The sequence below is a fragment of the Pteropus alecto genome, unplaced genomic scaffold, assembly GCF_000325575.1.
Source record: "Pteropus alecto unplaced genomic scaffold, ASM32557v1 scaffold65, whole genome shotgun sequence".
NCBI classification, from domain to species: domain Eukaryota; kingdom Metazoa; phylum Chordata; class Mammalia; order Chiroptera; family Pteropodidae; genus Pteropus; species Pteropus alecto.
Genome location: NW_006439191.1, coordinates 5,300,172 through 5,325,468, shown reverse-complemented (window position 1 = coordinate 5,325,468; position 25,297 = coordinate 5,300,172). Strand labels below are relative to the sequence as shown.

At 38.1% G+C, this 25,297-nt stretch overlaps 1 protein-coding gene across 1 annotated transcript in view; it reads left to right on the top strand.

Moving 5' to 3' along the window:
• USH2A (usherin) overlaps positions 1–25,297 on the top strand; it is a 564,162-nt gene that overhangs the window by 205,164 nt on the left and 333,701 nt on the right. Inside the window, exon 21 of the mRNA XM_025049837.1 lies at positions 24,762–24,892. Within this exon, the coding sequence (XP_024905605.1) occupies positions 24,762–24,892 (131 nt within the window). The remainder of the gene's footprint in view (positions 1–24,761; positions 24,893–25,297) is intronic.

Below are 25,297 nucleotides of genomic sequence, written 5' to 3'. Positions count from 1 at the left end.
GCTCTTCCGTCTGAACACCGAGGGCCGGGTGCCTGCCTCTCTTAAGCTTAAATGTACCTGTCTTGGGCCCCATCCCTTCAGGCTCTTGATCTAGACAGTAGGCTAAACTGACAGATGTCACTTTGATAGTATGTCAATGGTAGCATCGCATTTCTGGGCTTCTCTTGCCCTCCCCAGGACCATATGTTCACTTAGATAACTTTAGATTAAATTGCAGCTCTGTGGGAGAGAGAGTTTCGGACTAGTAGGACTTCTGATGGCTATATTCGTAGGTTCACTCATATGTGAAAGTTTCTTTTTTAAAACAACTAATGACTGATTAGCAATGAAGTATCAGGCACTGTGTTACAGCATAAAGGTGCTTAGGCATAAAAGGTGGAATCCATGACTTTGAGAAATGTAGGTGGTATGGTACTCTCTATAAATAGTTCATGTAAATCACTCAACTTCAGGCAAAATATTTACTGAGCATCTACTATGTGCCAGGAACTGGGGAACAAAATAAAACCCCTGCTTTCGTGGAGATAATTCTGATGCAGCTCAGTTGGTGAGTAGGAACCCATGATAATTATTTGCTTGTTCACCAAAATGAAGACTGTAGTTTTTCTAAATTTTATCACAAAATTATTGTTCTTTTATATCTTATATCAAGAAAGTCAAATTACCTTTGATCACATGTGATAAGGGTGAGATAACCTTACTGTTTTATTTTACATTGAAAGCAGTCGTTATTTGAAGGCCTTGAGTGAGTTAATTACCATCTAATTATTTTTTTCTGTGTATGCCCTCAAATTGGGAAGAGAAAAGAGATAGGGCATGACTCTGCAGAGTTTTTTTAGGTAAGGCACGAGATAAGATCAATGCTCATGCAAATTAGAACTCAGGAAAAGTACTGAACAGCAGGATCATATTATAAAAAATCTGGCTGATAGGTTTTGAACTCACTGAACTGAATCTATTTAGAAGTACATTTTAGGAAGGCTAAATAAACATCAACACTATGGTCTGTTCTAAGTCAGGATCTTGCTTTGTTTATTTTCCAGGTGATAAAACACTGACTGTTATTAGAGTTATCATCAAGCATATTGAACAGCCAGTCTGTAAGTTAATAGCAGTACATAGACATATAGTCCTAGGATGAAAAGGAATTTTTATCTTTTTCTTTTCCTATAGAAGGAAAATATTCAACACCTTGAGTCAGCTGTGACTCAAGGGTCCATTATAACTTCAAGATTTTTTAACAGCCTGTGCCTAGGGTATGAGATATGAATTTTGTTCCAAAGTGGTGACATGGGCAAATGTAAGCCTCTGGGAGCAATTTCAGGCAAGTTGAGAGTCCATCTAAACAAAAATGGACAGTACATGGAAGATGCAATTCCCACGCTTGCTTCCTGACCTTGGCTGATAGTCCTCAGCAGTTGGTAATTAAAAGAAATGCTGGAGCTGAGAAGGATTAAAGGAGATGAGAATAATCAGAGTTGAAAGAACTTCTGTAGACAACAAAATGGGCAAAAATAAGTGGGGGTGAGACATGGAAGCTGTAGGTCGCTTCAGCAAAAGGAAAACCAAATATATAAAAGTTTATTTATACTGAATTTTAACCAGGGAAATGTACTGGCTGTTTTGGCTTCTTGTCCGTTTTATCTTTTTGCCGATCCAGCCTTGAGTGGTCTTCCTGGAATCTTTCTGGGCTGACCACTGCGCTGGACACCAGGCCCATTTCTTTCATTGAAGAAAAGATACTGAGTCCTGGGTCAGAAACAGGGAGAAAATAGGTTTCTATAACATCTACATGTTGTTGCCAGAGCACAGTCAAATAAAAATTAAAGTCCATCAAGTGATCAAGCAGAAGTCAATGAAAAAAAGTCAATAAAAGCAAGGATGAGCCAAACGAGAGGGCTCGGTGTGCTATACAGTGCCAGGAAACACAAAAGGCAGAAAAAACATTGTGGCGAGAACTTTCCTGTGGCCTCAGGAAGTGGGTGATGGAATTAATCGAAGCTCATCACCCCTGAACAAAGGGCTACAGTTGGAGGAGTACCTGAACCCACTGCAGAGCCATGATGGTTCTCTAACTTAAGACAAAGAAAACAGATTTTGTTTTACTTTCGCAAGCTTTTGAGCAGGCTGAGCCAAAACTTTTTATTTTTTGCCTTTATTCAACTGAATGCCATGTTTTTGAGCAAGGGGAAGTGTTGATGGGCTCACTCACACAGCTGTCTGTTCAGAGGTCTACTATGTACTAGACATTATACTAACCACCAGGATACAAAGATTAGCAATGAATCCTCTCAGCTTTCAAAACATTTACAATCTGGTAACGATATGAGATTAATTTTTACATATGGTTTGCATGTAGCAATCTGATTCTGATGCAATCACTTTTTTTTCTCTATCTCAAAAAATTGTTTTGAGAAATTACCGACATGAACCTAGAATGAGCCTGTAGAGTTTTCATAAATGTTTTATTAGTGGATTTAATGCCCCCATTATATTAAAGCATTCATCTTTTCCCTTTTTAAATCTGAAATATGTTATCCTCGATTAATATACACTAACCATATTAGCAAGATTTGTCCACATGTGAAAAACTTAGCTTGATCAGTAGATTGCTCTAGTAAAGTGATTGTCATTTGATTTTCTAAACATAATTTTTATCCTGAATAGAACTCTGGAAGTAAAATGAATAGGGCAAAATAGTCACACAATCTTTAAATTTGGAATAATAGTCTGAACCTCTTCTATCTCCAAACGGTCATAATCTCCCCCTACAAAGAAAGATATTTTACATGACAACAGAGAGTTTTATAAGAATTGGGTCAACAATTTTAAGAAGGTGAGGTCGTGGGTTCTGAGGTCTGTGTACATTCTAATTCTCAAGTCTACGGTTTCTGCTGGCTTCCAAATCGGGTCATTCACCGTATAAACATGCGGACCCTAATCAAAATAAGTTACATGGTAATTTCTCTCTGACGTAACTGCACCGAATAACACTTTTTAAAAAAACTTATGCTATATATGTATAAGTTATGTAATATATACACCCCATATATATGCCATATATTATCTCAAAGATTTTAACATCCTAAATTTAAAAAATACATATGTATATATACACATACATACACATATATATGTACATGTGTGTATATATACATGTGTGTATATATACACACGTACATATATATGTGTATGTATGTGTATATATACCCACATGTACATATATATGTATGTGTATATATATACACATATGTAAAACATTGTTCTTATATCGTATGGCATTTGTTGCACTACTAGATACACTGTAGTATTTGTCCTTATAATGATTAATGTTTTGGTTTACTAGGCTGCCATGTGGAGGGCCACAATCTGGGTGGCTTAAATAGCAGAGATTTATTGTGTCTTGGTTCTGGAGGTTAGAAGTCTAAGATGGAGATGTTGGGCTGATACATTTCTTCTGAGGGCTTCGAGAGAGAATCGGTCCCAGGCTTCTGCCCCAGCTTCTGCTGGTTTGCTGGCAATTTGGAGTGTTCCTTGGCTTCTGCTGCATCACCCTGATCTCTGCCTTCATCTTCACATGACGTTCTCCCTGTGCGCGTGTTTCTCTCTTCACACGGCACCCTTTATATACAGACACAGTCATGCTGGAGTAGGAACCCACCCTACTCCACCTGTTACATCTGTAGAGACCATATTTCCAAGTAAGGCCATATCCTTAGGTCCTTCGGGTTAGACTTCAACATGAGGGCTTGGGGGGCACACGGTTCTACCCATAACAATCACTGCGTAACTGATGAGAAAGGAAGAAGCTGTTTTGTTGTTAGAAGAAGTAACCGAATCAAGGAGAGAAAGAGAACAGCTCTCTCCCCAGTGCCTCACATTAAGTTTATTTAGTAGAACATGAGGAATTTGCAGCCATAGCATGGCATGCGTGATACGGTTGGTCACTCAAGCAACTGGATGACATATCAAAAGTTCTAGTAACTAGTATTTAATCCCAAATGGCGTGTGTTTTTTTAACTTGAAATTCATCCTGGAAAACGCAATATAGTTAACTGGACAGTTTGTTTTAGCAGATGCCTCGCACTTGTAGAGGCGCCATAGCAACCTTGTTTTCAGTCCCCCTCAGAGCGCTTGGGTTCACGCATTAACACCATGGAGACAATAGTTTCACTGTCAGCTGCCGATCTTACTATGCTCACAGCAACGACCACAGTTCGCCAGCTTAAGTCATTGTTCACCGTTCTTCTCTGTGACTTGATTGTACTGATATACAAGAGTGTCGTTTGATACAAATCAAGACACAGATTGTCTTCCCAGCTATTACAGTATGATAATCGCATAAAATACATAAAATGCTGGGCTTCGTGTATACTTTTTCATGACTCTACGAAAGGCTACCCATTAATAGCGTTGACAGAAACTCCTTGTTCAGTGTGTAAGATCAACTTCAGACTCTTCGTACTGAATCCCAACAAGCAAAAATTCCAATCGTTCGTTTTACTTTCCTGCTATTCACTGTGCCTGTATTGATAAGGCTTAACATAATGAGATGCATGTATGATTTAATCATTCTAAAAGATCAGCGAACACCGCATTGACTATGTGCCAGTCTTGTGCAAACCCAGTGGAAAAACATCATCCATTGACAGTAGTCATTTGTTCATTTGGTTCATTTTCCCAACTGTCCAATGTGGAAATTATAGTAAGTGAGCATTAGGATTCCCCTTTAGCCCTTACCTCCGTGGTGTTTTGTCAGTAATGATGATGGCTGACTATGTAGTCAGCATGAGTTTATTGTAATCGACATTGAAGATCCCAGTAAGAGTGCAGTTGAATGTGTGTGCAGACACGGGAGTTGCGTTAATATGGCAGCGAGTCATTGAGCATAGACTACAGTTTCTTTCCTTTTTTTTTTTTTTTTTTTTTTTGAGGTTGTGGTGGATTCTTTGTTTTTTATTTTTATTATTTGTCAGTTACAGTTGACGGTCAATATTATTAGTTTCAGCTGTACAGCATAGTGGTTAGACATTTTATAACTTATGAAGTGATCCTTCCGATAACTCTACTACCCCCTTGACACCATGCATGGTTATTACAATATTGTTGACTATATTCCCTATGCTGCTCTTTACGTCCCTGTGACAGTGCTAAATACAGTAGCTTACTTTCCATCTTGACAGTATACAAAGCTGTTCACTGGCACACTTTCATTTAATTCCCTCTTCAAATTTGTAAGATAGGTTCAGAGAAGGTAAGTAACTTGCCCAGAGTCCTACAGGTAGGATACTTGAGACGTGGTATTTAAATCTGCAGAGCTCAGGCTCCGAGGCATATGTTCAGACTACCTTTGTTACATAACGATAGCAATGGGATGAAACCTCTCTTTCCATCTTCTCAATAGTTTATCTCTTTCTTTGGATCAACTAAAGCTCCCCTGATGGCTAGATCATGACCCACCCGTTTGAGACTAGAATTCTTGCTGGTCAGAGAGCCACAGTTAAACTGAGTCAGTTGAAGTCCCACGCCTCTGTGAGACCGCCCTATGTCACCACCCCCCTTTCGTGTAGCACCTCACTTCCTTCCATTCCCAAAACCCTTATTTTAGAATTCTTACACAGCGTCTCTAATTACAGGAAAGTCAAGTGTGATTTGTGAACGTGTTTGGCTATTTCTGAAGGCAGTAGGATCCGTTTTATGGGTAAAATGTCTTTGAGCCACAAATACTGACGCTGAACTGCATTCAACTCTGACAAAAGGAGTACAGTGTGAAACGCTTTCTATTAGGCAGGCAAATTTTATCTCTTTTTTTTTTTCAGCCCTCAAAGATAGAATTTAAATTAATTTGAACAAACTGGCTTTATATGAACCCAAATGTGCTGTATTTATAATCTATAAATACCAGTTACCATGAAATCCTTTTATCATGCTGACTAATATAGTTGACTCAATTGGAATTTCTGGTTTATTCCTTTAAAATAAGTGTTTCTTGCCCTGTTCTGCTCTCTGGGACTTGGCTGTCCTCTCCATTTTAATTAATTGGTATTGTTTCCTAAATTTGTCTCCCTAATCTCTTCTCTTCTGGCTATGTCTATTGGAATATAATTTTAAAGATTTTTGCATCTGAAATCGCTCTTGCATCAAACTGTATATGTAATTTCTCTCTATTTTTTTTTTGATAAAGAATAGAAAAATATGGGAAGAATTTTGAAAACTTTTAAATTCTACACATTTTGCTTTGTTTTGGAAATTAATCTCTGTTTTTGGTATTATAATTTGAGACTCAAAAGTATTGTTTTCACAAGCACAGAAAACAGTTTTGTCTTTAATTATTTAGAACACTCAGTATTTCTGAGTCAAAAAAGCTCTGTGTCCATGTTCATGGGGAAGACAGCATAACATGGAGCAGATACCCCGTAAGCAACATGATAGATCGAATCATCTGATTCATTATGATACAGATATTGTAATCAATCATAATATTCAGTGTTCCGTAAATCCACAATTCTGTGAAAGGAATTTAAAAAAAAAAAGGAATTAAGCTATCAGTGAGTTTACTAAAAAAGGAAGAGATTTCCTGATTATCATCATTCAGAGTTAGTCAGACATGTACATGGTAATCATTCATATTTTAAGCAATAATAGGAAAATCAACATAAAGCCCTGAAAAGAATAGCTTTTTATTTTCTCTATGATGTGGAGGAGAAAAAAAAAAGACCTATGTGCTAATTTAATTTCCTTTTAAGTTAATGGCATAATGGGCTTCTGGAGCAATAAGTAGGACTATGCATCGCCCTACATGTCCATGCCCAAGTCCAACGTCTCCTCCTCCAGCTTCTGATTCGGCTGAGGAAGTGGTCAGCAGGCAGCAGTCACAAAGGAGGACCCGTGCGCCTGATACTCTGGTTCCCTGAGCCCTGAAAAACTCACGTTTAATACAGCTTCTCGATTTTGAGCCCTGCCACAAGCCCCATCTCTGACGTCTCCCACCTATGTCTTTTATCGTGTGTGTCTAAGCTCACAAAGTTCAGGTAGCCCTATAAGTAGACAGCCTTTGAGACTTCTCAATTGGGTGTGAGTTGAGGAGGTAACAAAGCTGATTCTCTTGAAACAGATTATTTACCTGATTCTCTTGAAACAGATTATTTACCGTATAGAGCGTTTGGTCTTTCCTAAACTGCTCTTGCACAGAATAGTGGTCTGAATGCAAAATATATTTAATATATTGAAATATATTTAGAAAACATTATGCAGAATGAATTTAGCTTGATGTTTGTTGTGGTTATTGTCATTTTTGTTGATGACGTCACATAATTTCTTAAGTTATTTAATAGGAAAGTAAACATTCATTGTGAATTTCAAAGAACAGGGATTTTCTAAACTTCTTTAACCTTGGAACTCCCCACCCTCCCTTCACCGTTGCACTTATTGGAGCATTGCACTTAACAGGGTTCCAGAGATCAATATTTTGGGAATTTGAAAATGAAGATGGGCTTTTTTTTTTTTTCCTATTAAAATTGAGTTCTTAGCCTACTGGGAGAGAAAACACATTAAGCTTTTATCAGTCTTTAACATTTTAACATGGATTAAACTTTCTGTTCTTTCTGGATTATAAGCAGTGGAGAGCAAGCTTTCGCCGTGGGGAGAGGAAAAGCTGGTCTGAAGTGAGGTCAGCCCTAGGGAATTTCCAAGTGGAGGGCCATCATAAGTGTTCCCAGGCTAGCAGAGGACAACGTGGCACAGCGAAGGGCTGTAGCAAGGCCACCGACACTAATAATATAGATAGAGAATTTCGCCACTTCAGTGTCTTCAACCAAAACAGAAGAAATTGACTAGGTGGTAGCTGTCATCGACCTTTAGCTCTAACACTACATACAGTATATCTGGTTACCTTGATAGTAAAGGGTGGGGAATGAGACAAGTAAAAGAGTAAAGGCCAAAAAAGCAAGGTTGGAAGTGAGTGTTGTTTTTGTATCAGTGATAGTTTGACTAGGGCCGGCTCTGCGGGGGTCATGACCTTCATCTGCCAAAGCACCACAATTTCACAAAAAGCTATGCAGACTTTGCCAGACACCCAGTGCTATAAGGCCCACAAGTATTCATAAGATAAACACAAAATAAGTATAACATTCCTGTCCTTTTTTTTTTTTTCTCTGACTCCAAACAAAGGAGTTGGCCATATCGGAAAGCAATTGGATAAAGCATTGTAAGAAAGTAAAATCTTCTGAGTATAAGAGTGAGAAGTAAAATCTATTTCTTCTTTTCTTGGAAAAGGGGATCTCCTCAGGTTAAGGGGCTGGAAAGACAAGTAAGATAATGCTTTTTCTCTCAAGGTTTAGGAGAAAAGCTGAAAGTAATCAATGAATGCAGAATAAGAGATGTAATATCGTAGTCAAAGGAATGAGAGATGGTCAGAGGGGAGTGTGTGCAGTGGCTCACCAGTGGTTACGGACCTGGATTTTACAGCGGCTGGTTTGAATTCCTGGGCTGAAACTCCATCTCCACCACCTTACCTGGTCCGTGGTCCCTTTAGCTTCCTTAACAATTCTGATTCCAGTCCCACAGCACGTCAGTACCTGACATGTACTAAAAACACATAAACGTTTGCTGTCTTTAATAATAATATCCAATTAGAATTACCAAAAGCGGCTTCCGAAAGAAGATAGTAATGAAATAATCTGTGAAGAACGGGTAACTTTTAAAAGATGCAGATGGATTAAGCCTGGAATTCTATCTAGGAAGAGGAATGATCATGGATAAAGGCATAAAGATGAGAAATTAAAGGCAAGTGTGGGGAATAGCAAACAGGTCAGTTTGGATAAAGCACTGGTCCATTTTGACCATTTTGTCAGAAATTCATGGGAGATGATTCTGGGAAAGTTATAGTTTGGAAGCTTTTGGAGGATAGTGGGGTTTTCATCTGATTTGGTTTCAGATGAGACCTAGTCTGTTTGCTCAGGGGAGTGGTGTGAAAGGCACGTAAGTTTTAAAGTGTAATCTGAAAATAGCTGTACATTCACATTCTAAATAGCCAACTGTCTTATAGTAAAAAAAAAAAAAAAAAAATCCCTTGAGTCAGAAGACAGAGATTCAGATCTTTATACCTTTAGAATTAAGCAGTCTAAGCCACACCATCTTAATCTTTAAAGGGGGCTAAATGACACTTCCCATAATTATTTTTAGGATTAAATAACTTATATGAAAAAGAACCTAATGTAATGCTGAGCATGTATAGATATGCAGTCAAATTTTAACTATATAATATTATCTCATCAAAACAAGTAGAGAATACAATTGGAAAAAAAAAAAAAATCTTTGAAGTGCAAAGTCCCAGTCTCCATCCTAATAAAATCTATCTACAATCTCCTCAGGAGAGTCTATTCATCAGACTCCGTTCAGTGTGCTATTCAAATTCTTGGCCCCAAAGTTGTCAACATTAAACATCCCATCTCATTTCTAGGTCACAGTGAAGTTCTCAAAACTTTCCAGAGTCCCTGAAGTTATTCACCCTGAGTCGCATCTTCTGCTCTGACAACTACAGAAAGTTTAAAAATACACTGACTTCTGTATCAGCATCTTTTTCTTAGAATATAGATAGCAGATCTGGTTGGCAGTTATTTTCCAGTCAGTCTTCTGCCATGCTTATGCTCTATAATGGCTCCAAAGAAAGGAACATAAACCATCCAACATATATAAGCAAAATGAATAAGAATGCCAGGTAATTGACAGTTACGCTGCAACAGCATTTCATTTGAATCCTTTGATCCTCTTCGCACACTGATTTTTAGGTTCACTGATTCTTGGTTCGAATGCTCTCCTGTAGTTTTAGACTGTGAAGTGATATAACATTTGGGTAATTTCCCGGAGTCACCTTTATTGTTCTGTCAGTGGTATGCAGCACAGATGGATGTTAGGAGGTCTCTGTGTAGATGCCAGTGGTGAAGACGGTGACACATCCTCAGTGCTTTCTCATGAAGCAAATCAGATAAAGAAGAGCGAGCCTCGCCGAAGCTGGCCACGGCAGGTGAAGCGGGTCCAACAGTAGACGTGTCAGTGGACACGTGTATATGATGCAGTATCGTGGGACCTTTCTTTTCGAGCTCACTCACAGGCGACATATTCCACTCACTACTTACTTCCTTGGAAGGAAGCACTACTCTGCATCTCAGCCTTCCAATGAACACTTTGAGAAGATAATTCGGCCACCATTAGGAAGAGAGAATTTTAATTGCTGTTAAGCAGAGTTCAGCCGTAGTCTAAATTTCTTCCTCCTGTCAGCCTCACTCATATTACTTTGAAATGAACTATTCATACTATGCTGAGACCTCCAGTGCTTCTCAGAAGTTTGAACTGTTAGGAGACCCAAGTGTTTTAAATATTTCTTAATGTAAACAGCTATGGTGACACATATTCATAGCTAAGGTAGTTACATCTGAAAATCATCACGCTTAATTCTCTGCAGGACCAAACATTGGTACGTACGGTAAGAATTATCAATTTATGGTGTCATGTTTTTCGAACATCCATTGTAGAATTAGCTTATCCCAGCCATTCACATTATCATGAATTATACTGACTGTATGCCTTTGGATCGTTATAATAGAAACAATAGTTTCTTGTATAGTAACTATTCCCACAGATTAGACAAATAGACTACTGCTTGGAATGAAAGTATCAACTTTAAGTGAAATTACTAAGTGAAATTATTTAATGAAACTTGGTAAGATAATCATAGATTAAATACATTGTTAATATTACATGGCATTATTATTTTTTTTTCAGAAATAGGGAACCTTGTGCTTGTGCAGGCTTATTAAAAATAATAACTTGTATTTCAGTTAGATGTACTCTCTCTTGAACTTAGTTCTCTTTTACATGAAATAAAATAGGATTAGTGATTGAATATACGCACTTGGAACAATGTGTGACATGGAGCGACAGCTGCCCCACTGTGGACAGTGGGGAAGAAGGCCGTCTGCGGCTTTGACGGGCGTGCGGTGTTGTCTACCATAAGTGTGCAGGTCTATGACCAATTAGCAGGCCAATCTGAAAATTAGATGTACGTATGTTTCGTTTTTTTACTTATTCTTACATTGCAGTTCTCACTTGACAACAGGAAAAGACATCAAAACAGATTTTTTAAATGTAAATTTCCAGAGTTGCAAAGATGAACGAAACACATCATTTGCGTTTTGAGTCAAATTGACAGCTGACCTGTAGTGACGAAACATCTAAGTCGCTTTCAGATCATGCCTACGTGATGCCAAACAGATAACTGAATTAAGTCCTCCTGGAAGAGATGAACGAGTCCCACCCCTCTTTCCCCAAGTAAGGAAACTGGAGGCCATGGAATTTGCTGAGATTTATTTACATCAGGGCCTGGGTCTCTGTTGACAGAACTGCCAGCTGGGGCGATTTTTCTACCACATTTCTTTGTCTTGAAATGTGGTGTCCCATGGCTACAGGATCACAGAGGTGAAACCATTCATAAAATAACTGATAAATTGACGGTATATTGGTCTAGAGGCTACTTTTACTGCAATTTAGACTATTTGAAATATGGTTGAAAAATGTCATATTGGGCAGAAAGTCCAATGCATAATCAAAATGGATATTTGAACTCCACCTGCTAAAACTCTTACCACCCAGTATAGTGTTCTTCATTCATTTTGCTCTTTATGGCTTTCTTAACTTTATGCATGTACCTGTTTCCTCTTTAGAGAAAATTCTAACATGTCTTTCCAGAATATGGCAGATTGGAAAGTCATAGCTCAAACAGCAGGAAGAAGGCAACTAATAGCGACTTTGCCGAAAAATAAAGACCAAATATTAATTGACGACAAAAAAGGCATTTAATGATCATTCTGCCTCACATAATTTTTGAGTATATTTTTTCGTTTAAATAAAACCTAATTCAGTGATAACAAAGAAAGAGACAGAAACCCGTGAAAAATATAGATATCCCACTTAGTTCTTACATGTCTAGAGCCGTTTTGATATGAAGGCTCATGATCTGAAGATACCGTTCTCCTTAAAGGTGTTATAAAAATTGTCGGTCATACGTGAGCACGCTAAACCACAGAAAAGTTAAAGCGTATTTATCACACTCTAGAAAACAAGGAAATGTGTGATACATCTTATAAATCTTTTATTCAAGAGTTAAAACAATTTCGTTTGTAAAAGAATGAACTTCTGCTAACTGGAAACTCTGGTATGCAAAATACCTTATAACTCGATGATGCCAGACAAATGAGGTGTCACTGTCCACAGTCTCTCTGTAGAGACGAGAAAAAAAAACCCTTCTCTACACGGGTAACCCTTAATTAAACTGAGTTTTTGGTGTGTCCCTTCAGGAGAAGGTCACTATGTCAACAATAATGAGGGAAAATGGCACCATGACCATTACTGGTGAGATGTGGCATATTTCTTGCTTTCAATTATTGTCTCCTCGTTCGAATCATTAGCATTTGGCAGATTTGTTGCTGAGTTTGTTGTTCTGGTTTCAGACGTGGCGTTAAGTCGAATATGTTCTCATCCTGATCTTCCGTTTCTGCCGTGACTTGCATTTCTTGCCGAGTTTCTGCCTTGAATTGCTCTACCGTTTCTGCTGAGCTTTTGCTTTGTCCAGTTGTATTTCTCTCTGTGGGTGCCTGTCCGCCCCCCACCCCTTTCTTCTTGTTATAGTCCTAGTTTGGCCTGTATTTCTTTGGCCTGTTCATTAACTTTTTTTTTTTTCCTTTAAGTTATTCTCTCGTTCAGTATATGCGGAACCTAATCAATACACTTCCTTGCTGCAGGATTTTCAAGTTATTGTGTTTTCTGTCGGCTTTCATCCTGCCGGAGAGGGGTTTCTGTGCTTTGGCTAAGGTGCTGTTGTCTAAATTTGCAACGTTTCAGCTCATTACACTGACTTTAATTTTGATGTATTTGTATTTTATCCACTCGAAGTCATGTTTCTTTCCTCTATCAATTTAATTACTTTCTGCCTGGGCAACATTGTGTTTATACAATTGCTGCTAAAGCGACAAAAGGTTTCTATTTAAATTACCGCCCAGAACATCAGCAATTCAGTCTAAAAGATGCTCAGAACACCTCTGATTGATGTCTTACCTTTGTGTGGGAAAGGAAGTCGCGAATATTGAGAACGTCTTCTTTATCGAACTTAGTCAAGCCTGGTTTCTAGCTGAGGAGGCGGGAACTCAGGAGAGGAGTGTGGGACTGTGGGGTCGCCACAACACTTCTCCGTGAGAAAAGAACGTAGGACCGATTTCTACTCCGTGCAAGTCATGCCCCTACACAGGGGAAAAAAAAAAAGCCCTTCTCAGGTGTTTAACTTATGTTTAGCTCGACTATCCAGCCCACCTCTTATCTTTCTGCCCACGGGTGTATGTACGTTCCTGGGTTTGAATCTTGGTCTTTCTCTAATAATATTGCATTTGGGTTTGTAAGTCAGCAGCACTGATGGAATTTCCATTGTGTGCCCAGCGATAGAGCAGCTGATCTAAAAACAAATGACTTGGGAAGCATGGTAACTGTTCCTGTTGTCAAAGACTTCTAAGAATGAGGGGAAAAAAGGAAGAGCACATGAGAAATACATCTTTGAAAATAGAAACAATGAAAGCATCTCAATAAATACCCAATTGGCTATTTATGGGGTCTCAGTTGCATACCTCCCACAGACAGAACGATTGCAACAGCTCTTGGAAATGCTTCGGAGACAGAGGCCTCTAGCTTGACTTGGACCTGTGTCACGGATAAAGTTTGTCAATTGGCTAATGATTATGATCAGCAAATGCATTCTCCCCTCAGTGGGCCAGTCCCGCTTCATGGGAGATAATGCGAACATAAGAACTTACTCTTTAATTATAGCATTTATGTTTCCCTCAGTGAACATTCTCTGTTTCCCTGTGCTCAACAAAACTGTGCTGTCTCTCAAGGAGAAGAAAATACATTTTTTAAGCATTAGTTCTTTTTTGGTAAGTGTACTTCTCTAGTGCTGAATATTTTCTCAGAGCTTCAGTGCTCTCGTGTGCAAAATGGGGATAAATGAAATGTGAGAAACAAAGTAACACAGAATATTCAGCTCGGTGTGTCTCGGGTGAGGGCTCTGTAAGTGCGAGTTGTTTTCCTTTTGCTGTTCTCTCATCAGTGGCCATCATTTCACCCTCCCAGATAAAACCAAACGTCTGGCCTGTTTTGCATTCAGGTATATTACGACATACAACATTCGCACATTTGGCCTTGATAGTAAGCAACTTTCCATAGTTAAGTCGTAGAACAACAGGCTGGCAGAGTCTCTGGTTCCTGCACTCCCCAGTCCCCTTGCCAAGGCCGGAGCCCCTGACCCTCCGCCTTCAGTCTCACCCTACTGCGTTCCCTGGGGCTGGATTTGGCCTTGACCTGGTGCACACATTTGACAAAGGGCCTCCTGGTACCTTCCCAAGACCCACGGCCACTGCTACCATTTACTTTCTTGGTGCTGGTTCCCTACATGTCCTTGGAAACCTGCCCCGTTTGACCTGGTGCACACATTTGACACAGGGCCTTTTGGTACCTTCCCAAGACCCACGGCTACTGCTACCATTTTCTTTCTTGGTGCTGGTTCCCTACGTGTCCTTGGAAACCTGCCCCATACCCTAGAACCTGCTATCCGGTCCTACCAGGCTGCCTCTGGGGTAAAGGCTGCCTCTGGAGTCTCTGTCGGACTCCGATTCCTCCTGCACACAGCCTTTGTGCCAGATGGTGCCGGCTTGTCTGGCCTTCCAAGTCTCCCCCATTCGTATGTGGCCCCGGCTGTGCTCGTCCGCCCAGATCTCTCTGTCCTAGCCCCATCTTTGTTCCTCTTTATTTAGCTTGTGACCCTCTGTCGTGTCACTGGCACGTTGTGAGTATCAGGTTATTGGCTATGTCCTGCCCATAAAATCAGGAGCCATACTTCCCCCCTGGACTTGTAGCCGGGTATTTGTACACCACCCACCCACCTGTGTAAGAATGTCTGCAGTGAGTTCTGCCTCGCCTTCCGGATCTGCTCTGCTGGACAGCTCCACTCCGGGACATGCAGGCTTCACGTAGGTTAACAAAGCGTTGTGACTTTGCTTGATCTTGGGACAACCCTACATTTTCTTTATCATTTTTGTGTTTGTGGTCCTTTTTGTGATGACTCCTTTAGGTAAAAATACATCTTTGGGCAGCCCTTTTGGTACTTCGGATCCTCATTTGGAGCGGATTCAGTAGGATCTTATTCCAAATCACGTTCCATATCGGACAACATTTTAACCAACACTGACGGCAGTAGATGGGCAAAGGTTGCCAAATTTTTATGAACTGTAGAACAGCGTCCACTCTTGAAATGAAACACCGACATAAAATTGTATAATATGTGAGTCCCTTATCCCTCAAATAGTCTAATTGATTGTTCACTGGGCTCGCTCAGCCAAAAGTAGAGAGAAACTTTGTACAGACATCATTAGTTTTTCTCCATTTAAAGATTAATCACGAAGAGCTCTGGCTCTTTAATTCTGTAATTTGTATATTTAATGGGCTGCTTCAGAATCTATGACAGTAATTAGCATAGCCCGAAAACTCATTAATACGCAACGACATGATGAATGCAGCGTTAATGCAAACATGACTGAAGTTATTTGGGTTATGTAGTAAGAAGATGAAAGCTAAAATGTCCTGTTTGTTTTACCAGTGGTGAGTATAATAGGGTGGCGAAAAAAAGTAAAATAAAAACAGGTATCAAATTAGAGGTTTTAAAATAGGGTAGAGGGGGTGGCAAAAATTTAAACCAAGGTGATTTCTTTTCACTTAGTTCTAACATTTAGGGCGTAAAATATAGTCTCTACTTTTCTAGTTACTCATTTATTCATAAATTTTTCATTACTAAAGATAAGTTTATTCAACCTTTCCGTTTAACCAAGTTAATCTTTCGGCAACTTTAACATAATATTATTAGCCTTACAATGGCAAAATTTTAAATTATACTGTCTGTGACTAATATGTTATACATTTGTTTGGAAACATACATTATTGGCTTTGACAAATAATTAAAGGATCTGTTTCTAATTATATAAAAGCTACATACTATGCGCTCCTCTCACTGTATTACCATCTTAAGTAAATGTTTAATACTATTTAAGATACTGCCATTTTAAATCCATATATTTCAACAAAGCTATCATATATTACCTGTTAAATAATGAAATGATCATTAATACTTTGGACGGTAAAACAGTAAAAGTCTTCTTTTTTTGTTCTTCTGATATAGTCATGTTGAAGCCCATTTTTTTCTGTTCAATATAATCTGCTTTATTAACAGTCCTAAACTTTGAACGACTTATTTCTCAATCTTGTAGTCAAATGTCAAGAGTCCTATGCAATGTCTAAAACAGAACTCACATTTTCAGGACAAACAATCTTGAAAGACCAAAAAGATGCGTGCATCAGTTTCCTAGTGTAAGTTTTACTCTCAATCTGTGTTAGGAAAATGCTTATACTTTTATTTCCTTACATAATCGAGTGAATATGTACTAACAGCCTGGTTCTCAGCTAGGCCTTAAGGAGGCAGCGTGACTCCATCAAATGCTACCTGCCCTTGGAAATGACCTTTCTGTACAGGAGAAGCTCCTTTCAACCTAAGAATTTCAACATATGGGAACAAAACTGCACCCTAGAAAAAAAAGTAAATTAGAATTACCTGCTACCGAGAGATGGCACTGCTAGTGGCTTCAGCCATGACTCTTTTTAAGGGACTGATGGATTTGCTTGCAGATTTTGAAAAGATAGTCTATTTGCAATGAGAGGAGTCTCTGTAGAGCAGTAAAGTGGTACACATGCTCAATTTTCTTTAACTAGAGTCTTGCCAATTTTTCTGTAAAATTTCTTTAAAATCCTACAAGTAGATTTTTCACTTAATTCAATCTATCTGCCTTCGCACAAATTCTCCTGTGTGAAGTTCAGTCGTAGTAGAAATTTAAAGCAACACATTTAGAGGAAAACTGGTCTTTATATAAAATCTATATAATCTGTTAGACTAGCTAACTGACACAAAGCGAGGAACCCAAATCGTACTGAAATATATTAGTTTTTTACTTATTTTTAAAGGAGAGGATCTAGAAACAGAAAATGCACCATTGGGTAAAATCATTTGCCTCTAATGTTTTATTTCTCCTCTATGGTTTTTAGTGTACTAGGGAACTGTTTAATCAGACCATTACCAAACCGAATAAATGACTACTTAGTGATTACTGGACTATTTAGTGATGGAGTTTTGGAGATCTTCTTCTAAATACGCTTTCTTTGAATAGTTCATATAAGACCATCCTAATAAATGGAATGGAACAGAAGATATTTGCTGCACAGTATCCCAGTCTTGTCTTTATTTTCTATATTGTGATAAAATGACCAGCCCTCCTGTAATGTAGCCCGTCCTTTTATTCTGGGGAGCTATGCAGACGTGTTCATCCCATCATATTGCCGCCATTAACACTGTTTCTAATCACTGGTCCAGAAAACTCAAGGAATGAGACATTTTTGTTTTGGCCTGAATCGAAGACAGCCAAGACGTTAATACATGTAGAGAAACTTGCGTTTCGTCTGCAGATAAAGCCAGGGGCCTGTGTTGCGCTCTTACAGGGTGGCCAAAAGGACGACTTCATCGATACATTCCTTAGTAAAGGGTGGTGTTCGCAGGGGATGTCGCAGCAGAATGTGGAAGTCGAGAATAGTTTTGGGCCTGGATTTTGGGAAAGCAAGGGAGAAACATGTTGACTAAGGATTAAAACAAAACAAAACCAAACCACAAAGAGCTCTAAACTTTGCATTGGGGGGTTCAGTTGTCACATCTTTGCCACATTCATGTTCCTGATGATGCACACTGTCTGCAGGAGGCAGTCAGTATGCATTTCTTCACCTGCGTGAGACCTTCGTGCGGTTTTACACAGAACGGTGGCTCTGTGCAATAGAGGCCTGTGTGCTCGTGAGGAGTTGGACTGTGGGAAAGCCGTGCTGGGCAGGATGTGCAGAGCAGCCCTGGGGTCTCTCGGGTGCAGGCCCCCTTCCTCCTGGGGCTTGTGCAGGTATTCAGGGTGTATCTAGTCACAAGCTTTGTGTTCTGTAGTGAGTAAAATGAAGCAGCGCTCTGTTGTTGATACAAGAGCAAGGACCTCTGAAAGCAAACAAAATCAATGAACTTTAATAATAATGATAGCTAATACTTATACAGGGCCGAATGGTTCAAGGTACTTTATACATATTAACTCATTTCATCCTCTCAAGAACCTTTTGAAAGAAAAAAAAACAAAAAACAAAAAACTCATAGTCTCCACCTATACATGAGGAGATCAGATACAGATGGTTAAGTGACTTGCCCAAGGTCACACATAAATTAGGTTTCAGAGCTGGTGTTCGAACTCACACAGTCTGGCTCGAGCACCTGTTTTACACCACTAAGTCAAACGCCAGGTTCCCTCTTTTTTGGAGTTACATCAAAGAAATGTCTTAAAATGCTATGGGACCTTTGGAATAGTTTTTTTGTGAACATCGTTTTTACTCTCTCAACGCTGTAGGGCAGAGAGGAGGGTGCGGGCCAGGCCGCTGCCTGCTCTTTGGCCAGCTGGGGGATGGGTCTTGTCCTGAGCTCTCCCTCAAGTACGTGGTAGATGCTGTCAATTCCCTTTTATACTCTCACCTTTGCCCTTCTCGATATTTTCTCCAAACATGGTTAATATATTTTAAGAGGTTTAATTGAGAGCAGATGCAATTACATGAACCGATTAAAACATTAAAAAGTTTGTTCATAAATAGGTCTGCCTGCACACAGGCAAACATTTCTCTGATTGATTTTCAAAACAAGTTTGACTTAGTTTTACCGAATTGGATTCACCCAATATTTCAGTGTCATGATGATAAAATATTAGGCATGAATTGGTAACCAAATTCAAGTATATGCATTGTTACCATTACAGATCTATTGTTCTCAGGGCCCATAATAGCCTGAACTAAATAAAATGGAATTAAGTTGCAGTGAGGATGTACTCAGTTGCACGTAAGGCTTCACTTTGTGACAATAAGGTGCTTTGACAATGACGCGGGCCACTTAAAGGTTTGTGGGGTTTTACTCGTTTATTCATTCAACATCCATGTATTTGAATCCTAGTGTTTTCAAAACACATGTTTGGAGATAATAAATACTGCAGTGTGATCACCTTTATAGCCTAAATATTCCTTGTCCTGGAAGGAGAAGACTGGTCCCTATCAGTAAAAATATTATTTCTCTCTGGAGAGTCTCCAAAAATGCCATCATAGTAAAATGCTTGATCCTTAAAAAAACCATGGTTGCTCAATCTGTAGAAGACTCCCAAGGGTGACGTGAGGTCCTAGGCAGCCAGCACACTTCCCCTCGCCCTACTTCTGACCAGCACAATAGAGTGAAGTAGGGTAAGGGTGCACTGACTAGCCCTGGGTTTCATAATTAGGCTAAATTAGATTCAATGGACCTTCTTCCTTTCTCATTCTCTCCATTCTCTATGTGTATGAGAGGCAGTATGAAGTGATTATTCCATCACACTGAAAATTAGATGTGCAATTATGTGTTGGTCTATAGGGGGCCCGTAAGCCCTTGGGGATGTTTTCAGTTTGTTTTTCACTTGTCACAATGTTGGAATTACAACCATCTCCTTCATCTTGGATTCTGTGAAAGGCAGGATTCTTCTTCATAAGCATTTTCTTCAAAATGTTAGAATCAGTAAACATTTTAAGTGCAGTTTGAGCTAACAGTATATTATTTGAAAGTACAAGAAAAATTATTTTTATTTCATTTTTGTGATTCTAGTTTGCTCCGAGGGAGTCTGAACTACATTTTCATATTGCTCCAATTGCTTGGGAACCACTGAGATTTTTACTGAAGAGGCTTTGGTGTAGAACCCCCAAAGTGGGTGTGTTAACTCCAAAAGCAGGTTTCTTTAATGCTGCTTGGGGTCATTGAATATTGTTAACCATTAGACCTGACATGAAAGACACTGAAATCATTCCAAAGTCAAGGTCACTCAGCAGTTAAACTAATGTTGCAAGTGAGTGTAATTTGATTGTTTTTTCAAAACCCTTATTATACAAAATAAAACCAGCATATTTTAGTACAATCAGTATACTTAATATATTTAGTTCGGGAATCCCTTTATTCAATTTGATTTCAATGTAAATTTCTATGAAATACATATGCATATGTTTATATGTAAATGTGCAACTGCGTAAATGAATTATATATGCATATATATGTACACACGCATGTACCTAGATCTTCTTTGAGGTATATAAAACATGAAAGTAGAACTGATAGGTTTTATAGAGATATGTCTAAAAGTTAATTTTTTCAATTTTGTAGAAACAAAATGTGAACAATATAAATTCACTTTATTAAAAGATATTTTCATGACTAACATTTTTCTTTAACTTAAACTTCATTTGCTAAAGTCACTTGTTAAAAATACTATCCATTTTATAAGATATCAAGATAAAATATTGTTTATTTCAGAAAACCAGAATACATGCTGAATTTTCTATCTTTGCTTTATAAAACAAGCTTTAAGAATAGATGACAGTTCATAATTCGATTGTCATAAACTGGCATTCAGTTCATATTTTAGGCTATCACAACTTCAACACACAACAGTTTTCTGACATGAACTTAAAGTGGAGTGTATTTATATAATAGATGAAATGATATAGCTGTTAAGATTATTGAAATAGGATATATATATAATACAGTCAATACCATGTACATAAAAAGGAGAGGTGAGAATTTACAATTATTGGATGTTGGTGGAAGCATTTCGATTAAGAATAGTATCTTTCTCATAATACACTTTTGTTTACGATTCTGATTTTTTATTAATGAATATATAAGTATTTTGGAGTACAAGAGCAATTTGGGGGCATTATCTGGAAATGGATGGATAGTTTGAGAGGTATAGATAAGATATAGATATTGACAGAGCTATGTAAATAGATATATCAGTTTTTACCTAAAACTTCATGTAATTTAGAAGCATAGTTACCTAAAACAATAGACAGTAATTGGGCAAACCAACAGTCACCATTCTACTGAATGGTTAAACTACATCAATTCTTATTAACTCAGGGACAATAAATAATGCTTATCATCTGCACTGTTATTTAATATCATTCTGGAAGATATAGCCTGTATGTTAAGACAGAAATAAGAGGTAGACACAATTATTGTGGGGTTTTTTCCCCAGAAAATACGCATGTATACTTAAAAAGAAAGATCATCAATACCTATTACAAATAGTACAATAAGATGGCCAGTTAAAAATAAATGCATAATTTTTTTTTCTATGATTCAATAATAACAAATTTAAAAATGACCTTATTCATACTGGCAATAAATATATAAAATCTTATATAAACTTAGATATGCGTAGAATTAATTTAAAAGAGAAAACAGAAACATAATTATTTTAGTGTTAATATAAAAAATGAAGGGATCGTTAAAAGAATACTGAGAAAAATAATAAATTGTCATGTAATAGAAATATAAGGTAATAATAATATGACATTCCGCTGCAAAAAAAAAAATCAGTGGAACAAAATAAGAAGTATGGAGACCAATTTAAGATGGTATACTTTAATAAACTAAAGGGGAATTGCAATTGTTAAATATCCATTCAGTAAATATTTTTAAACATCTATTATGTACCAGCTATTATGCAAAGTGTTGGAAATGCAGACGTAAATAACAAAGTTTTTGCCTCATGGAATACATCATTTAGTAAATATTTAAATGTCTAGGGGGGAAATAGGGTACGCTCACACTATATGTTAAAATAGAGTACACAGGAAATATAATGTTAAATATACAAATATAGGATATAAACAGGAAAATGTAACAAATTTTGAGTTGGGAAACCTAATTATAAAAGCAAAAGAAGGGAGTTTCCATATTTTAAAAATTGGATATTAAAATATAGAAAACGACACCATTTTTATATGAAAAATAACATTTGAAAGATAATCTGTAAAAAAAAATAGCTATAATATATGTGACAGTGAAATAATACCCCTCATATGGAAGGAGCACTTGCAAATCAATAATAAAGACAATGGAACTTTAAAAATATGGCAAAGGATTTTCGAAATACCCAAGTGAAGAACTATGATGAAAGAAGTTCGAATTCAGAATTCATTCTAGAAATGCAAATTAAAAAGAGAATAAGATTTCAGTTTTAATTTAACTAATGCTAGATGATATCTTCCAGATATGCCAGACCCAATCTCTAATACTGGAAATAATTTGCCCGACAATGGCTACAAGACTATCTGTAAGATACAGAAAGGAAGCTAAACAACTTGAGCAGCCTCTTGCAATGAAGCGAGAAAAGAAAAGGCAGTTAGATGAAAATTTAAGTTTATGAGTTCATGAATTCACGCACTGCCTTAGGATTTCAGAGATCATCTAACCAAACACCTCCATTTACGGATATGGCACCTGAGGCTTATTCTTTGCAGAAAATAAGAGCACTGGGATCTGTGTGTTTCAAAAAGTATCTGGTGTATTGCTTCCCTGTAGCTTTACCGTTTGGAGATTATAAAACGGAGTTAGTCCTTGCAACAGTGACATTCAGAGGGTCACTGTTTTTCATTGTTTTTAGGAGTAAATGAGAATTATTTGAAAAAAAAAGAATTTTTTTGTTGTATAACGATTAGGATTAACTATAGTTTCCCAAGCCTTCCTACATAGTAAAACTCTTTATTTTTGTTTCTTTTTCTCTAGCATTCTCCTACTTTTTATCCTAATCTATATTTCCAAAGTAATTTCCAGAATGCTGATGTAATGGTTTCTAAGTTCTTTAGTGATAAACATCTGAAAAACAATTAATTTTTAAAATTAGGAAGTAGCATATGTTTAAATAAACAAGATAACAAAATTTGGGTATTCTAACAAAGATTTAGCCATTTGGGTATTAATAATATATTTATCATGTATTATTAATTTATAAAATTTTCAGATTAGTTTTCGATTGTCATTTAGTCAAGTATAGTCAATGAAGATTTTGTTATTCATGTATTTATGGGGCTGGCTAGCCATAAATATTTTACGAATGGAGAAATTTTTAGCACCACCTAATAGCAGTCAAGTAAAAAGAAAAACCTTTTCGAATTTAGAGCTTATTTGCATATTTCAAATTAAGCTCTATAGCTAGAGTTCCTTCTATATGAAGACTTTTACATTCCCTGATGCACCATATAGATGGCTAGAAATACATCTCCACGCAATGGTTTGGGTGGGAAAGAAGCAGAAGGGATGTTTGATCATGAAACCAAGGGGCTTTGCTTGCTTTCTGAGAGCAAGGACAAGACAATATCTCCGTAACAGAACACATTGATTTCATGTGAAGAGTGTTATTTTAATTTTAGTTTATGCATCAAGACTCCATTCTCCATACCCCAGTTAATTTCCTGACAAAATATGCCTTGACTATTGCATTAACATATTTAATTTGTGTTGTTTTCAGCAGTTGTTTATAAATCTTCGACCAATTTGTTATACCAGTCTAATGAAGCATCTTTTATAGCTGATACTTTTCTTAAACTAAGAGTCCTATCTTTGTTTTCTCTATTGGAATTTCCTATAGAATGTAAGTCCAACAACATGGTTTATATCAGGGGTAAGTAACTTAGTTTAGGCTATACCTATGTTACATGGTTCCTAGCAGGATTTGAAACCTGGACTGGGGTGGAAAGATGAATCGGGTTGTTGCAGACAACTGAACCCAGGTTAAGCCCCCCGCCTCTGGAGGGACCTTGATTACCAGCCCAGCCCGAAAGGAGCTTTCTCTCTTGTAAACTCTCTTATTCCGGTTGACTGTATTACTACTCGAACCAGTCTTCATCTGTTAGTGAATATTGTGCTCTTGAACTGTTATTTCATTCTCGTGTGTGTTCTTGAGCTCTCGATTATCACCAAATGAATTGTCTGTGAAGACACACATCTGATCTTTCCAGCTAAACCGAAGATGCTTTGAGAACAAAGACTGTGCCTTTTAAACTTCTTTGACCGTTTCGATCTGTGACGTGTGACGTCTCACACCCAGGAGGATCTTATGCGTCAGACGGGTGTACTACTGGGTGGTGGAGGTGGTGCCGAGTGCTGACGGTGGGAAGACATCTGTGTGACCATTGTGAACTGCCCCTGCTTCCCGAGTTGGAGAAATTTCTTTAAACCAGGAGCGTTACATGTCTAGGGCAGCGCTGGTCGATGATCTTTCGGTTACAGAGCTGCGTTTCAGAAAACTAGGTCTACGGCCACTTTACGTCAGGCCTTTCTAGATTTTACCTTCTGTTCCTGGACTGATTCTTTAAACTTCATAAATATTTAAACAAGGTCCCCTGTTTAAAAAATTTTTTTTTAATTATTTTTATGACTGATAACGTTTTCACATTGATACTGTGAGTATCCACTTTTGGGGTGACACCACGTCTTTTTATGTTAATAAGTTTTGCATATATTTAAAGTTCATTCTATATTGATTAGTGGGAGCACATGAGTTTTCGAGTACGGGTTGGCATTCATAATGGGATATATTTAAAACCAAATGGCTGCGGCCATCCCAGTGCGATGCTGTGTATAATCCCCTGACTGTACTCATTGCATCATAAATAATAATGAAAGTAAACGTGCATTTAAACGAAAGAATCAGCACCACCCCGCACTGACTTGCTGACTGCACTTGCCCCGCCAGGCATTAAGGCCAGCTTCCGAACAAGGGCGCCCGAAGGTTTGATGGTCTTCGCGGCATCGCCGGGCAGTCAGGAGGAGTACTTTGCGCTTCAGCTGAAGAACGGACGTCCTTACTTTCTTTTCGATCCTCAGGTAAATGAGCGTTGAGAGTTTTGAGTTTGGTACCTGGGTGCCAGGTGCTGAGTGAGGTAAGTGCTTATTTTCGAAAACATTGAATCGTCGCTGGAAACTTGGAGGGAGGCACTCTGAGCATCCTCACTGTACCGACGAAGAGAATAAAACAAAAGTGGCGAGACCTGGCCATGGCTGAAAAGACAGCACGTGTCTGCCCGAGAATCTGACTGACTAGCAGCCACGCCCTGCCTTGCAGTGAAGATGGAAGCATTCAGATACATTCGGATAGATTTATTTGTGTTTTCCTTGAGAGAGAAATTATGTCTCTATTTATCCTCTCCCTCTCTCTACCTCCCTCTCTCCCTCCCTCCCTCCCTCCTTCCTTCCTTCCTTCTTTCCATCCATCCATCCATCTCTTTTTCC